Source organism: Chiloscyllium punctatum, chromosome 14 (assembly GCF_047496795.1).
Source record: "Chiloscyllium punctatum isolate Juve2018m chromosome 14, sChiPun1.3, whole genome shotgun sequence".
NCBI lineage: Eukaryota > Metazoa > Chordata > Chondrichthyes > Orectolobiformes > Hemiscylliidae > Chiloscyllium > Chiloscyllium punctatum.
The window spans coordinates 11,835,764-11,853,350 of NC_092752.1; the positions used below are offsets into that span (position 1 = coordinate 11,835,764).

A 17,587-nucleotide genomic window follows, 5' to 3' on the forward strand; every position below is an offset into this window, starting at 1 on the left:
TCTCACAGAATACAGGAAGATCTAACCATTTGGATACAGAATTGGCTCAAAGGTAGAAGACAGAGGGTGGTGGTGGAGGGTTGTTCCTCAGACTGTGGAACAAGGCCTGTGACGAGTGGAGTGCCACAAGGATAAGTGCTGGGTCCTCTACTTTTTGTCATTTACATAAATGATTTGGATGTGAGCATAAGAGGTACAGTTAGTAAGTTTGCAGATGACACCAAAATTGGAGGTGTAGTAGACAACGAAGAGGGTTACCTCCGATTATAATAGGATCTTGACCAGATGGGCCAGTGGGCTGAGGAGTGGCAGCTGGAGTTTAATTTAGATAAATGCGAGGTGCTGCATTTTGGGAAAGCAAATCTTAGCAGGACTTACCATTAAGTGTCTAAGGTCCTAGGGAATGTTGCTGAACAAAGAGACCTTGGAGTGCAGGTTCATAACTCCTTGAAAGTGGAGTCGCAGGTAGATAGGATAGTGAAGAAGGCGTTTGATATGCTTTCCTTTATTGGTCAGAGTATTGAGTACAGGAGTTGGGAGGTCATGTTGCGGCTGTACAGGAATTGGTTAGGCCACTGTTGGAATATTGCGTGCAATTCTGGTCTCCTTCCTATCGGAAAGAAGTTGTGAAACTTGAAAGGGTTCAGAAAAGATTTACAAAGATGTTGCCAGGGTTGGAGAATTTAAGCTATAGGGAGAGGCTGAACAGACTGGGGCTGTTTTCCCTGGAGCATCGGAAGCTGAGGGGTGACCTTATAGAGGTTTACAAAATTATGAGGGTAATGGATACGGTAAATAGGCAAAGTCTTTTCCCTGGGGTTGGGGTGTCCAGAACTAGAGGGCATAGGTTTAGGGTGAGAGGGGAAAGACATAAAAGAGACCTATGGGGCAACATTTCCACACAGAGGGTGGTACGTGTATCGAATGAGATGCCAGAGGAAGTGGTGGAGGCTGGTATAATTGCAACATTTAAGAGGCATTTGGATGGGTATATGAATAGGAAGGGTTTGGGGGAATGTGGGCCGGGTGCTGGCAGGTGGGTCTAGATTGGTTTGGGATATCTGGTCGGCATGGACGGGTTAGACTGAAGGGTCTGTTTCCATGCTGTACATCTCTGTGACTCTGTGCTGAATCAGCAGATTATTATTACATCATGCCTGCTTCCTATTTCATTTCTAAGTCAATAATGCAATGTAAATCGATCTATTGATTCAATGCAAAACTGGTTTTCATTATTGGCTATGAACCATTCAGTTCAGCCAGTTGCTTTCCTACAGTCTAACAATTACCACATGCTCTGTTAGGTAACACAGTTGTCAGCTAAAATAGAAAACAGAAGATACATGAATCACACAGCAGGCCAGCTAAAGACAAAAAGTTTCAAATGTGCATGTCAGAACCTCCAACGGAACTGAAAATGTTATTCCTAGTATATTAGATCTGATTTCAGAACATGAGATTCCATGGATGTATGAGAAAAGACAAGATATTTAGAATCTTAGAGATGTACAGCATGGAAACAGACCATTCAGTGCAACTTGTCCATGTGACCAGATATCCTAAATTAACCTAGTCCCATTTGCCAGCACATATTTTTCAAAACTCTTCCTATTCATATACCCATCCAGATGCCTTTTAAATGTTGTAATTGTACCAGCCTCCACCACTTCCTCTGGCAGCTCATTCCATACACTCACCACCTTCTGCGTGAAAAAGTTGCCTCTTAGGTCCTTTTAAATCTTTCCCCTCTCTCATCCTAAACATATGCCCTCTAGTTCTGGACTCTCCCACCCCAGGGAAAATACCTTGTCTATTTACCCTATCCATGCCCATCATGATTTTATAAACCTCTATAACCTCAGCATCCAACGCTCCAGGGAAAATAGCCCAGCTTATTCTGCCTTTCCCTATAGCTCATCCCTCCAACCCTGGCTTCTTCTAGTTTTTTTAAAACTTTTTTTTCACTGTCATTTGGACCTACACAATTGAGCTCCAATTGTGTAGGTCCAAAGGATTTTGAGAGCCAATACTTCACGCTTCACTTGCCCATTGTAACAAAACACTATTACAAAACAAAGAGTAAATGACCGAACATCCCTTCATCCCCTGTCTTCTGTAAACCATCAGAAAAACCATCAAAAACAGACATGTACAAATCATTATGTGGAAAGAGCCTGAATTAAGGAATAGCCTGAAATAAGGAATTTTCACACCTGCGTGTTTAGTCTGTGACATTGCTTGAAATTTCTGTCATTGGTAATACCAACCCCAATAGTGTAAGCTCAGGAAGGATCACTCGACCCAAAATATTAACTGGTTTCTTTTCACAGGTTCTGCGAGACCTGCTGAGCTTTTCTAGCCATCTCTATTTTTGCTTCCAACAGTGTAAGCACCATACCCATCTATCGAACAGCACAATAAATCATCTTTTGGAAATTAATGATCTAACATTGTAATGTCAATGAGGAATTTTTAAAAAAATGTTTAATTGAGGAGCACTACATTAATAATGAGGAATGTACTTATTATAAAGGAGTTTTATATATATCATGTTATTCATGATCTTACAGGTGAAGAATGCAGTCCAGAATAACCTGATCCCATCGTTACCTCGATCTCCGACCTGTGTGGAAACATTGCGAGTTTACATTATAATACCAGAACTCATTGCTGTCCTGGGAGAGTCAAGGGACTCAGCAGTGCTGCTCGAATCTTTAAGCAGATCCATTCTCTCACTTGAAGACAATTATTTTAAAATTCTTGGTGAGTTTTAATATTTAAACATGATTGCAAACACAGCTGGTCATAATTAAAGGAAAATAATTCAAAAATAACATGTACTTCTACAGTTCCTCTACTACAGTGTGTTATGGACCAGGCCAGACCCCTTCAAAACATTTCAAGGAATTGGTCCAGACCCTAGCTTTGCTGGTTGTTTTAAGCAGGTGTAATGTGGTTATTCCAGGAGGAATGCAGTTGGTTAAACCACTTAGTTGATTACTGAATGAAACACAAACAAGAGAACAGAATACCAAATAACTTAACCTATCCAGAAACCAACAGATTATCCCAATTTACTGATGCTTTTCCAAACACTTGCAACAATCCCCATAAACACCCCTCGACACAAAACGTAGAATCAAACATGCGGTCTTGCAGGAGAGAAGTCAAAGAGAGAGGATCAGCATGGACTTGCTTCTTTGGGTCTAGCAGCTTCAAACTGCCTGACTGCTTTCAGTAAATAGCCAGATGGTCAAAAACCAAATCAAACCTGAGAAAAGCTGAGCTGGGAGAACTGGCCACTCTCCCCTTTCCTTGTATTTAAACCTAAAAGCCTTTTGCCTGAGGCAGTATCTATTAGCTGTAATTAAATTGGCCCTAAAAGCCTTTGGCTCAGACCTTTCGGAATCTGTACTTTTTAAGACTTTTCTGAAAAAAAAAGCCAAGGATACCATAACGTTTAATGTAGGAGCAGCATCATCGCAGTAGCTCCAAAGAAACACAATTGGTTGTAAAGTGTTTGAAGATATTTGGAGCTGGTAAAGGGTGCAATGTAAATGCAGTATCTTGGATGACAATGATTGGACAGGATGCTGAGGCAGTAATACATCTCCTGGTCAGAGATTCTACATTAAGATGGTCTCCATTGAAGATCAAACAGCTGATCCAGAGCTCCCTGGAGGAAAATATCAGCAAAATTAGCATGACTGTTAGAAGGATGGTACCCAATGTTCTATCTCTAAAGCTCATCATCCTGTTCATTATGATCAGTGACCAAGTAGGAGGCTGTGTTTTATTTTCCATTAATATTTCCGTGCTGTTTCTTGACAGAACGTTGGTGGTGTACGATGCCTTATTATTTCTTCTTGCGCCTTGTGAGGATGTATCAGAAAGAATCGCATCGCCTTCTTCAACTCACAATGACAGGTGCCTCACAATGCAATCCCCAACTACACAATTCATTAAAAATCTTACAAACACTCTACCAGGTCAGTGCAAATTTCAGTTTTTTCTGGTTACTCTTCTCCACTTTTAGCGGGCTTGTTCCCTTTCTCTGGGACTCACCTCTTTGCCATGTATCATCGAAACTTCAGAGTCCTGAGAACCTTCCTGTACAATTACTTTTGTTAATTTTTCACCTCTATTGTGAAACAGGGTGGGCTGTTTTAACTTGGAGGATAGTGAATCTGCGGAGGGCTGATTGTTACCACCTGAGGGCTGTTGAGACCGGGTCATTAAACATATTCATGGCTGAGATAGACAGTGAGGGAATCAAGAGTTCTGGGGGGAAAAGTCAGGAAAGTGGAGTTGAAGATCATCAGGTCATCCATGATCTCATCAAGTGAAGGGTTAAATGTTCTACTTCTGCTCCTGTGTCTTATGGTGTTCAATGTAAAGTGTCCTTTTTCAAATCTAACTATGGCTGTTGACATTAATTAGCATTACCACTGTTGATTTCCCACCCCCATCAACATTTTGGGGGTTACCATCGACCAGCATCTGAAGTGGACCAGCTGTCCAAATGATCACAGAATAGGTGAAAGGCTGGAAATTCACCTCTTGATTCTTCAAAGCCTGCTCACTCATCTACAAAGCACAAATTAGGAGTGTGATGCAATACACTCCACTTGCCTAGATGAGTGCAGCTCCAACAAAACTCAAGAAGTTCGACACCGTCCAGGGCAGAGCAGCCCACTCAACTGGCACCCTATCCAACATCTTCAAGACCCTCTCCCTCTACTATCAATATAGTGGCAATAGTGTGTACCATGGTAGAGATGCACTACAACAATACACCGATTCTCCTTCAAACATTCCAAACATTTGACCTCTACCATCTAGAAGGAAAAGGGTGCAGACACATGGAAGTACCACCACTTGAAAGTTCTGCTACAAGCTGCACATCATCCTGACCTGAAACTATATCATTATTCCTGCATTGTTCCTTCAAAGTCCCAGAACTCCCTCCCTCACAGCAGTGTGGGTGTACCTATACCACACAGAATATACCATCATCTTCCCCATGACAATTAGAGATGGGAAACAAATGCAACTCACATCATGTGAATGAGTTATAATGTAAATGTGGAAATAAACCAAAATTGTTGTATGTGGAATGCTACAGTCAGGATTGAGAAATGTAGAACCTGAGAGAATAACGTATGAATTTGCCTATTGGTTACATGATGCAATCAAGATGGGATTGATAACTAATTGTAGACAAGCAGGAGGCTGGAAGAACACAAACAAGCCAGGCAGCGTCAGGAGGTGGAGAATTCAATGTTTTGGGTATAATCCTTCAGGAATGGATGTGGGGGTAGGGGGAGCTGCAGATAAAGGGGAGGGTTTTGGGTGGGAAGAGAGATGGAGTGGTGAGGTAGTGATGGTGAATACAGGTGGTGGGTAAGACCTGGTTGGCAGGGAGGAATGAATCCGGTTGGTAGCTGGAAGGAGGGGTTGTTCAAAGGGAGGAGGCGGGGCTGGAAAGGGAGTTGGGGGATGGATTAGAAGGTTATTTGAAATTGGAGAACTCCATGATGAGCCTTCTGGGCTGTAGGCTGCCCAGGCGGAAGATAAAGTGTTGTTCCTCCAATTCGCATTCTGATTCACTGTGGCAATGGGGGACACCGAGAATGGGCATGTCGGAGAGGGAATGGAAAGGGGAATTGAAATGAATGGTGACTGGGACGTCAGGCTAGCCCTTACGGCTCAGCGAAGCATTCCCTAAGTTTACATTTGGTCTCATTGATGTAGCGAAGACCTTTTTATCTGAAGCTCCCCCTATCCCCACCCCCAATCCTGAAGGTTTATACCCAAAACGTTAACTTCTCCACCTCCCAATGCTGCTTGGCTCACTGTGTTCTTCCAGCCTCCTGCTGGGTTTAGATTCCAGCATCTACAGTTTTTTTTGTTTCTGATAACTAATTATGGCAAACAGCTCCCATTGATTCCTCTATTGACACAATAGAAAGAAATCCCCGGAGTTAAAGGACTTGTGCAACTCTAGGTCCAAATAGGTAGAATTTAGTGGCCACTTCCTTGGTGAGTTTGGTAGGCGGGTGTGTGTGTGAAGGACAGGGGCATATCTATCCACCCAGGCAAAAGTTGAGGCTCTTAACAAGCAGTTAATGCTCACTGATGACCTTTATCCACCACCACTGGTATTCACCTAACAATGCATCAATGACTTGATTTGCAAGAAGACAGAAAGCAAATTTTGGTTTGTTTGCTCACCCCCTCCTGATATGGGGCAGTTGGTTACTTCTCTTTTCTCTGCATTGACGTGAGGAAAGGGAATTCCACTGAGAGTGAGCACCTGTCTTTTCTGTCCATCCTTCCTTCCCATTTCCATTGCGCGACTTCCATCTGCCACCGTTCACCTGCACCTGAATCCATGGTGATCCTGGTCATTGGGTGGGTGTGGTAACAGCAGCAGTCACTGGTTTGCTAGTCGTATCACCCTAAACACAATCAGCTGGCCACCTCTGATTGACCAGCCACTCTTGTTGGGCTGACTGTCCTCTTCCAGGGTGTTTGATCTCAGGAAAGGGCCATCATTGACTGGTTCAGTGACTAAAAACACAATACTGGTATCTCACCAGCTCCCAGCCAGCAGGAGGACTCTCTTACACCCATTAAATACTGCCCCTAGATGCTTATGCACTAAATTGCAAAATGTTAATTTGTGTTTAATTATATTGGCGGTAGGTAAACTTGTGCAGACATCACACAATTCAGGAGAGAAATTTCCGCATTCCAGTTATGAAAGTGATTAAAGATTCTTTAACGGTAAGTGGACACCTCCATCCCGTGATTGAATTAGAAAATCAAATTCCTACAATTCAATTTGAAGGCTCTTGAACCATTTTAAAAGGAAGGCTCAGCAGCTTTAATGTCCATATAAAGTGGTCGTTGCTAAGCAGGTTTAGGACAAGTCCTAAACAATGAACCTCCACCACTAGGACCACAGTACAAGCCACTTATATATTTGGTGCATATTACCAAGGAGTACCATCTGTGCAGACTAAGGTGGTATACCTATCCATGGTCCTTTGTAAATATCCATCAGTTGTGTTGGAAGAACTTGCAGGCTGGCAATCAACCTGTTTGCACGTTTGACTGTGTTAAGTTCACCATCATGGGTTTGGAGGGATATGGGCCGGGTGCTGGCAGGTGGGACTAGATTGGGTTGGGATATCTGGTCGGCATGGACGGGTTGGACCAAAGGCTCTGTTTCCATGCTGTCCATCTCTATGACTCTATGACCAACAAACTGTTGCGTGGGACTTGAACTCAAAGCTTCTGTCCCAGAAGTAGGAGCATTACTCCTGCACAACAAGAGCTCCTCATAAGTGGTGGCATTGCCACCTTTGTTCTCAGCAAGAGGAGGCTGTTGCTTAATTGGTTCTAGGGATTTTCATTAGCTAAGAGAAAATACAGTTAATGCTCACATTTTATCTACATTTGATATAAATTTTGACAGTATGAACACCAAGCAATATTTGGAAAATAATGCTCACTTCTACTTACGTACATGTTATTGATTTCAGGATTTTGCTGCGCAATGCTTCCCCAAAGCTCCTCGAGCAGTGATGGATCCGTTCATAAATGATGTATGTATTTTGTGAGAAGTATCAGTCAAATATGCTGAAAGCCAACGGGCAATTAATTATCTTTGACTAATAATACAACATTGTGCAATTTACACATTTATTTCTTTGGTTTCCTTGGTTCCCTTTGCTCTCGTTTCAGGATTCATATGTTTTCGGAGTATAACTTGTAGTTTTAGGAATTGAAGTTTTAACTGATAAGTGAGGATAACCTGTTTTTTTTTTTAAAATAGTCCATAATAAGTGTGCCATTCCTGGCCACCATGGTAGACATGAGATGTCTACCGTGATCCCAAAGAGATTCAAGTGGTCCCAATATAACATAAAGAAAAGGGTAAACAGGAATAGTTTCAAAGCATCTGTTGTATTATTGCTTTAAGAGCTGGATATGATAATGAGCCTAGGACCAGGAAGAAACCATTTGACTGAGTACCTTCTATCGTGAGGTCGAAGTGTGTTAGAGTCAGGATACGTAGATAGTTATCTGCTCCTGCAAACTGTGGTCTGAGCTGTTTAGTATGATGCTTTCAAATAGACTGAATCCACGCTACTTAATCTGTGTTACTGACCCTTGACACAATAAATATGACAGTCTCCAATTTTAAACTGGTCATTTGATCTGAAAATTATATGGAGTTAATTGAGACATCCCAAATATGGCAGTTGCCATGGGGATAAATGGAAGCAGTCTTTTGTTTTGGGTTTAGATCTGTGTTTATCTCATTGTAGCAGTCAGTCAGCTCAGAAGGCTGTGAACAGGTTGTAGTACATCAGCCAGCAGCCACAGTAAAAAGCACTGAGGTTATTAGGAAACAGAAGTGTTCATGTGTTTGAGTTATTAATCAGAAACTGCAAGTGGTGCCCGATCACGAAATAGAAAGTTCAAATTCATGAAGAATTAACACTGTCATTTCTGAGAGAAAGTGAGGATTGCAGATGCTGGAGATCGGAGTCGAAGAGTGTGGCGCTGGAAAAGCACAGCAAGTCAGGCAGCATCTGAGGAGCGGGAGAGTCAATGTTTCGGGCATAAGCTGTTCATCAGGAATGCCTGATTGTCATTTCTGCCTAGTAAAGTTAGCCGAAGGGATTGGCAGTGGAACTCACAGAGCGAACTTTCAAAGTCTAATTTCCAAACAGAATTAAAGAAAATCAAAGTGAATGGAAATTATATGTGAACTCTTGGATGGAACTAAAACAGAATGGGAATTCTGTTCAGATCTTTGGACTTAAAAAATAATTTACTAAATATGGTGTCCAGTTAGTAAGACTTGGTTTGTTTAAATCTTGTACAGTGAGCATTTTGTTTAAAACATGAAACCATGTGGCATTATCAGTCTAAGATGGTGGGGGTGGGTGGAATAGGTGGTGTTTGGACTCTTGAGCCCAGAGCTTGTCTGCTCCATCCACTTTTTTCCTTTTTCTTCTCTTTGTTTTATTTTCTCTTTACTTTCTAATTTTACTACTTCTAAAGATCAGTGGCATTGGTGGCATCCACATCAGCAGTGAGGTGGGTCCAGAGTGAACCTGTGGCAGAGGTGTGTTCTTGGCAGAGGCAAGCTTATTTTGATTTTGTTACATGTATCTTGTTACGAAATACAGTGAAAAGTGTAATCTAGTGTTGCCACTCTCCAGGGCCATCTTAAAACACAAAAACAAACCAAAACATAGAATATAATGGCGAAAAAATGAAAAAAGAAAGTAAGTGTCCAATCTCATAGGCCTTAAGTGTTGCAAACATTCTTAAGCAGGCAGCCCAGACCATAACATTGCAATTTGTGTCGGTAAGTGTACAGTGAAAACTACCCGGAGTATGTTAGCTAGGTTGACGACTAGATTTTAAAATAGACTAAAAGTTATTCACAAAATTACACAATGAAACCCAAAGAACAGAATAAAGAACCCCTACAGAACTCAACCTATCCAAACTAGACTTAATCATGCTGTTCTGAATATACACAACAGTACCAATAAGCAAACTCCCTTTAAAAACCAGTATAAATGGAACACATGGTTACAGGTTGAAGTTGAAGGGCAGAAAGAGAGAGAGAGTTTCCACACAGCTCCCTGTTGAACTCCGCACCAGTTCAAGACTGAACTAAACTGCTCAGCTAGAGAGCAGACCACTCCCTTTTCTTTATACAGGGCGCTTCTAAAACATGACCACTTTGCCCTGAAGTCTCATCTGTTTACATATAAACAAAAGGCCTCTCAAAATCTTTTTCATCTCTGTACCAGACCAGACTGATTGGAGCCCAGCCTGGTTTATTACCCCTCTGAAAAAAAATCAAGGACAGAGTATCCTTGAACCAAGGAACAGCTTTTAGAAAAAAAAAGGACTAGCTTTGTGACACTGTTTCTCCACTGATGTCCTATGTGGCCCTCACCAATTCAGGCACCACTGATGCCATTGGGTACCGCACTGGCCCAAACTCTACTCCACCGCCATGAATCTGCTTCAGACGGACCATGCCAATGCAGCCACAGTTGATGCCTCAGTGTCTTGCACTCAGCCTTAGCCTGCCTTCATTGCTGTCTCCATGAATCTACAGAGAGCACAGGTACCACCTGGAACCCAAATTCTCCTCCGCTGCAGCATCAATGAGTCGACCCATGGACTGCCTCAACAATGCAGCAGTCCAAACGCATTGCTCCACAGACCTGCGGTGCAGGGCCACATTCCAGCCCACGCTGGGGAGCCCACTCCAGCCTGCTGATGCCATTGCCGTGACCGAGCTCTTCAACAAGAGGTAAGCCAATTGAAATAGAACAGGAATAATAATAGGAGAAGGCTGAGGGGTGACGTTATGGAGGTTTATAAAACCATGAGGGGCATGGATAGGGTAAATAAACAAGTCTTTTCCCTGGGGTGGGGGAGTCCAGAACTAGCAGGCATAGGTTTAGAGTTGGAGGGGAAAGATATAAAAGAAACCTAAGGAGCAACTTTCTCACAGAGGGTGGTGTGTGTATGGAATGAGCTATCAGAGAAAGTGGTAGAGGCTGGTACAATTACAGCGTTTAAAAGGCATCTGGATGGGTATATGAATAGGAAGGGTTCAGAGGGATATGGTCCAAGTGCAGGCAAATGGGACTAGATTAAGATTGGATGTTTGATCGGCATGCATGAGTTGGACCAAAGGGTCTGTTTCCGTGCTGTACATCTCTGACTCTGAGGCGAGGGGATGAAAAGGATTACCAGCAATGGCAGTGGAGTCAAGTTTGGCCCCAGCCCAGGACCTGGTAGCATCAATGGTGGCTGCATCGGTGAGGTCGGACCACCATACGGACTCAGATCAGCAGCAGCATGGTTGAGTTTGGACCTAGTGCAGATCTAGGTGGCATTGGCGAGGTTGGCCCAGAAGACAGAATTGAGTTGGGCCCAATGTGGGATCTGGCAGTATCAGTATTGGTGCCTGTGGAATTGCAAGGTCAGCTCAGTGAGGACTCACGATGGCATCAGTGGAGGAGAGGTGGTGCGGAAGAACAGCAACACGGTTCCAGTTGCGGTGATGTAGCGAAGGGACTCGAGGCACCCCAACGTCTTTATGCTGGTAACTGTTTCAACACTGGGATGGTGGAGTGCCTGAATCTAGGCCCATGGCAAAGCACTTAACAAGAAGGACTGTAAAATGTATCTGGCACTCCTCTTTATTTTCTGCCTTTACATCTGGCATTTTGGTTTATTTTTCTGTGTTTCAAGATGGCACTTGAGAGTGGTAATACCATACAACACTTTTTTCACAGTATTTGTAACAAAATACTTGTGACAGTAAATCAATCAAATCAAATATTCTTATGGCCTTCCTTGAGATCAACACAAAGTACTAGAATTCCTTTGCTAAGTCTTTTCTTCCATTTAAAGTGTCTTTGGAAACCAACTTCTTTGTTCAAGTTTTCAGCTATCCAGAAATTTCTTATGGGACTTCCTTCATGTGAAGTACCTTTTCCAACGTGAACATCATGATAGGTTATTCTGGGATCTGAAAGAGTTATTGCTGAGGGGAGTGCCATTAACACCATTCACAGTTATGGTGACTTGAGGTAACAGCTTAGGATCTTGGAAAAGTGAGACCTCACATCATGTCCTGCTCAAAATCTGTAACAACGTTTATTATAGCAATGAAAACTGCAATCCATCAACAATGTGCCACAAACATTATGTTAACTATAATACCACCCTCTTGTTAAAAGAGGAAGTTGTTTTCTGTATCACATTAAATCAAACAGGCTCCTAGACTTAAAGAAAATGATGGCAATAATCTTCATCATAAAGAGTGTAGTGAGCTGGCTTGCTCATACAATCCTATAGAAATCTAAGTTGTTATTCTAAAAATGGCAGATTTTAGAGAGGCAATGTATATCGTTCCAGAAAGAGGATATGTTTGTAATTTTTGTAACAAAGGAACACAATCTACTGCTTGAGCCAAGATGATCTTTCGAATTGATCATATGCTTTCTCCACAGGCAATGAGAGGCTGTTATATGCCTTTTGAACCAGAATATGAACAGTTTAAACAATATCTCTCAGTACTCTGCAAGGTAGGCTCTCTCCGTTGCATGCTTGTCTTTGTGAATAATGATCATTTTGTTTCATGGTTTCTCACCATTTTATGAAGCAGTTGTGGACCAAGAGAACTGAGAAGAGCTGGTCTCGGGTCACACTGACACACATTGTGAGGAGATTTGGCTGTTCCCCTAATTTGATCTCTATTGGGATGGACTTGTCCCTGTCTGTCCAGTGAGGCTTTTGCCCAAAACGTCGATTTCGAAGCTACTTGGATGCTGCTTGAACTGCTGTGCTCTTCCAGCACCACTAATCCAGAATCTGGTTTCCAGCATCTGCAGTCATTGTTTTTACCTCCTTAATGGAAGAGCAGGCTTGCAAAGGCAAGTTACCTCATCCAGCTCTCATTCCTTTATAACCTTGGTTTCTTCCACTTGCTGATTATGCTTCCGTCTTCTGCATTTACGTTTCTGCAATGTTGATTTGAATTCTCAACAGTCCCTTTTTTTCCTAATACAATTTATTTTGGGAAGGTGAGATTGTTGAGCTTATTCCCAGTTCCCTTAAACAAACTTACTCATAGAATCTTTGCATTTCTACATGGAATTTTAGTTACTCAGCAAAATATGGCTTTTCTGGAAGTGTTTGCACAGTTATCTTTTCAATCTGCCCATAGATTTTGCAATATTTCTGCAGAGAAGTGGGCTGTTCAGAAAGCTGTGACAGTGCACCTCAGGTGGAGGTCCGAGACTAGCACATTGTAAATGAAGTGACTGGAATAGTAAAAGAGCATCAATGGAAAGTCTGACAGGAAGGGATACAGGAAGAGGAAATTAAATCATTATTTTCATGAACTATCTATGTAAATATGCTTAACTGGTTTTGATTACTGTATTGAACAGATCAAAGAAGAATTAATTCCATATCGCTGCATCTTTGATATGGAAACAAAGCTTAAATTATGGAAAATGGAATCCCAGATGCTGCAGAAAGTAGGTACTTATGTTTTGAAGAAGTGCATCCAAAATATTTGATCCCTGAATACAAACATTCAGATTGTGGAGTACTGTATAAATACAGTACATTAATAATACTACCAGCTATTTAGTTGTATCTGAAGGAGCAGAGGAGCAATTCAAGGGCTTTCAGTCACATTGGACACTAAAAGAGAGTTCATAATGCCCACTGATGTAAACCTGGTCCATGCCGACCAGATATCCCAACCCAATCTAATTCCACCTGCCAGAACCCGGTCCATATCCCTTCAAACCCTTCCTATTCATATACCCATCCAGGTGCCTTTTAAATGTTGCAATTGTACCAGCCTCCACCACTTCCTCTGGCAGCCCAGTCCATACACGTACCACCCTCTGCGTGAAAAAGGTGCCCCTCAGGTCTCTTTTATATTTTGCCATTCTCACCTTAAACCCATGCCCTCTAGTTCTGGACTCCCCCACCCCAGGGAAAATACTTTGTCTATTTATCCTATTCATGTCCCTCATGATTTTGTAAACCTCTATAAGGTTACCCCTCAGCCTCCGACACTCCAGGGAAAACAGCCCCAGCCTATTCAACCTCTCCCTATAGCTCAAATCCTTCAATCCTGGCAACATCTTTGTAAATCTTTTCTGAACCCTTTCAAGTTTCACAATCTTTCTGATAGGTAGGAGACCAGAATTATACGCAATATTCCAACAGTGGCCTAACCAATGTCCTGTACAGCCGCAACATGACCTCCCAACTCCTGTACTCAATATTCTGACCAATAAAGGAAAGTATACCAAACGCCTTCTTCACTATCCTATCTACCAGTGACTCCACTTTCAAGGAGCTATGAATCTGCACTCCAAGGTCTTTTTGTTCAGCCACACTCCCTAGGACCTTACCATTAAGTGTATATGTCCTGCTAAGATTTGCTTTCCCAAAATGCAGCACCTTGCATTTATCTGAATTAAACTCCGTCTGCCACTCTTCAGCCCATTGGCCCATCTGATCAAGATCCTGTTGTAATTTGAGGCAACCTTCTTTGCTATCCACAACACCTCCAATTTTAGTATCATTTGCAAACTTACTAACTATACCTCTTATGCTCACATCCAAATCATTTACGTAAATGATGAAAAGTAGTGGATCCAGCACCGATCCTTGTGGCACTCCACTGGTCACAGGCCTCCAGTCTGATAAACAACCCTCCACCACCACCTTTGAGACAGTTCTGTATCTAAGTGGCTACTTCTCTCTGTATTCCATGAGACCTAACCTTTCTCGCTCCCATGGGAAACTTTGTCGAACGCCTTACTGAAATCCTTATAAATCACGTCTACTGCTTTGCCCTCATCAATCCTCTTTGTTACGTCTTCAAAAAACTCAATCAAATTTGTGAGACATGATTTTCCACATACAAAGCCATGTTGACTATCCCTAATCAGTCCTTGCCTTTCCAAATACATGTACATTCTGTCCCTCAGGATTCCCTCCAACAACTTGTGCACCATCAACATCAGGCTCACTGGTCTATAGTTCCCTGGCTTGTCCTTACCACCTTTCTTAAACAGTGGTGCACGTTAGCCAACCTCCAGTCTTCCGGCACCTCACCTGTAACTATCAATGATACAAATATCTCAGCAAGAGGCCCAGCAATCACTTGCCTAGCTTCTCACAGAGTTCTACATCTGATCAGGTGCTGGGGATTTATCCATTTTTATGTGTTTCAAGACACTTCCTCCTCTGTAATATGGACATTTTTCAAGATGTCACCATCTATTTCCCTACATTCTGTATCTTCCATGTCCTTTTCCACAGTAAATACTAACGCAAAATACTCATTTAGTATCTCCCCCATCTCCTGTGGCTCCACACAAAGGCCACCTTGCTGATCTTTTGAGAGGCCCTATTCTCTCCTGAGTTACCCTTTTGTCCTGAATGTATTTGTAAAAACCCTTTGGATTCTCCTTAATTCTATTTGCCAAAGCTATCTCATGTCCCCTTCTTGCCCTCCTGATTTCCTTCTTAAGTATATTCTAACTGCCTTTATACTCTTATAAGGATTCACTTGATCTATCCTGTCTATATCTTACATATGCTTCCTTCTTTTCCTTAAACAAATCCTTAATTTCTTTAGTCATCCAGCATTCCCTATACCTACCAGCCTTTCCTTTCACCCTGACAGGAATAAACTGTCTCTGGATTCTCGTTAACTCATTTCTGAAGGCTTCCCATTTTCCAGCCGTCCCTTTACTTGCAAACATCTGCCCCCAATCAGCTTTTGAGAGTTCTTGCTTAATAGCATCAAAATTAGCCTTTCTCCAATTTAGGACTTCAACTTTTAGATCTGGTCTATCCTTTTCCATCACTATTTTAAAACTAATATGGTCACTGGCCCCAAAGTGCTCCCCCACTGACACCTCAGTCACCTGCCCTGCCTTATTTTCCAAGAGTAGGTCACATTTTGCACCTTCTCTAGTAGGTATATCCACATCCTGAATCAGAAAATTGTCTTGTACACACTTAACAAATTTCTCTCCATCTAAACTTTTAACACTATGGCAGTCCCAGTCAATGTTTGGAAAAATTAATATCCCCTATCATAACCACCCTATTATTCTTGCAGATAACTGAGGTCTCCTTACAAATTTGTGTCTCAATTTCCCCCTGACTATTAGAAGGTCTATAATACAATCTCAGTAAGGTGATCACCCCTTTCTTATTTCTCAGTTCCACCCAAATAACTTATCTGGATGTATTTCCGGGAAAATCCTCCCTCAGCACAGGTGTAATACTATCCCTTATCAAAATCTCCACTCCCCCTCATCTCTTGCCTCCCTCTCTATCCTTCCTGTAGCATTTGTATCCTGGACCATTAAGCTGCCAGTCCTGCCCATCCCTGAGCCATGTGTCTGTAATTGCTATGATATCCCAGGCCCATGTTCCTAACCATGCCCCGAGTTCATCTGCCTTCCCTGTTAGGCCTCTTGCATTGAAATAAATGCAATTTAATTTATCAGTCCTACCTTGCTCTCTGCTTTGTCCCTGCCTGCCCTGTCTGTTTGACTCGCTTCTGTTTCCAACTGTATCAGTCTCAGATTGATCTCTTTCCTCACTATCCCCCTGGGTCCCACCCCCCGCCCCCACCTTACTAGTTTAAATCCTCCCGAGCAGCTCTATCAAATCTCCCAGCAGTATAATAGTCCCCTTCCAATTTAGGTGCAATCCGTCCTTCTTGTACAAGTCATTTCTACCCCAAAGAGATTCCAATGATCCAAAAATGTGAATCCTTCTCACATACACCAGCTCCTCAGCCATGCATTCATCTGCTCTATCCTCCTACTCCTGCCCTCACTAGCTCGTATCACCGAGAGTAATGCAGATATTACTACTCTCGAGGATCTCCTTTTTGATCTCCTGCCTAACTCCCTTTATAATCTCCCATCAGAATCTCAACCTTTTCCCTTCCTGTGTCGTTGGTTCCAATGTGTACAATGATCTCCTGATGGTCCCTCTCCCCATTGAGAACATTCAGCAACCTCTCTGAGACATTCTTGATCCTGGCACCAGGGTAGCAACACACCATTCTGATTTTTCATTGCTGGCCACAGAAACATCTGTCTAAACCTCAGTCAAGACAGTCCCCAAACACAATCGATCTCTTGGAATACCACGTACCCCTCATTGCATTAGAGCCAGTCTCAATACCAGAAGTTTGGCTGTTCGTGCTACATTCCCCAGAGAATCCCATCACCCCCTACAACATTCCCAAAACAGCATACTTGTTTGAAATGGGGATAGCCACAGAAGACTCCTGCACTACCTGCCTACCTCTTTTACCTTTCCAAGAGTTAACCCATCTATGTGATTGTTTCTGTGACTTTTCTCCCTCCTGATAACTGCCATCCATCACATCCCCTTGCTCTTGTAAATTCCTCATTGCCTCTCACTGTCTGTCCAACCGATTCATTCGATCTGATAGGATTTGCAACCAGCGGCATTTATTGCAAATATAATCCTCAGTAAAACGTAAACTCTCCCTAAACTCCCACATCCGACAAGAAGAGCATATCACTTTACTAAAGGTTTCTTTCAATCTACAGACCCAGAAAATAGCTCTGTCTTATTCCTCAACAAAACGCTGCTCCAGGTTAAATTAATACTTTTGGCATATATTTTTAAGTTTAATCAAGAGATATAAATTAACAAAACATATAATCAAGAAAGAACCCACTCTACTCACTACTGTAGACATACTGTAAGGCCCACAGAAAATATTACAATCAACTGTCTTCATACATAATGGAAAGGAAACTGTGTGACTCACTCACTGGTAGAGTAGCCATAGTCCCATAGGACAAAACCATCTTTCTCCCATTAGAGAGTGTTAAAAATCACACAACACCAGGTTATAGTCTCACAGGTTTATTTGGAAGCTTTAACTTTTGGAGCACTGCTCCTTCGTCAGGTAGTTGTGGAGCATAATGCATAT

The 17,587-nt window shown here is 42.3% G+C and overlaps 1 protein-coding gene across 1 annotated transcript in view; it reads left to right on the top strand.

The window, feature by feature from the left end:
- Window positions 1-17,587, top strand: part of LOC140485595 (probable E3 ubiquitin-protein ligase HERC4) — a 62,575-nt gene that overhangs the window by 27,446 nt on the left and 17,542 nt on the right. The window contains exons 12-17 of the mRNA XM_072583883.1: window positions 2,571-2,763; window positions 3,832-3,989; window positions 6,709-6,789; window positions 7,551-7,613; window positions 12,072-12,146; window positions 13,014-13,103. Coding sequence (XP_072439984.1) covers window positions 2,571-2,763; window positions 3,832-3,989; window positions 6,709-6,789; window positions 7,551-7,613; window positions 12,072-12,146; window positions 13,014-13,103 — 660 coding nt within the window. The remainder of the gene's footprint in view (window positions 1-2,570; window positions 2,764-3,831; window positions 3,990-6,708; window positions 6,790-7,550; window positions 7,614-12,071; window positions 12,147-13,013; window positions 13,104-17,587) is intronic.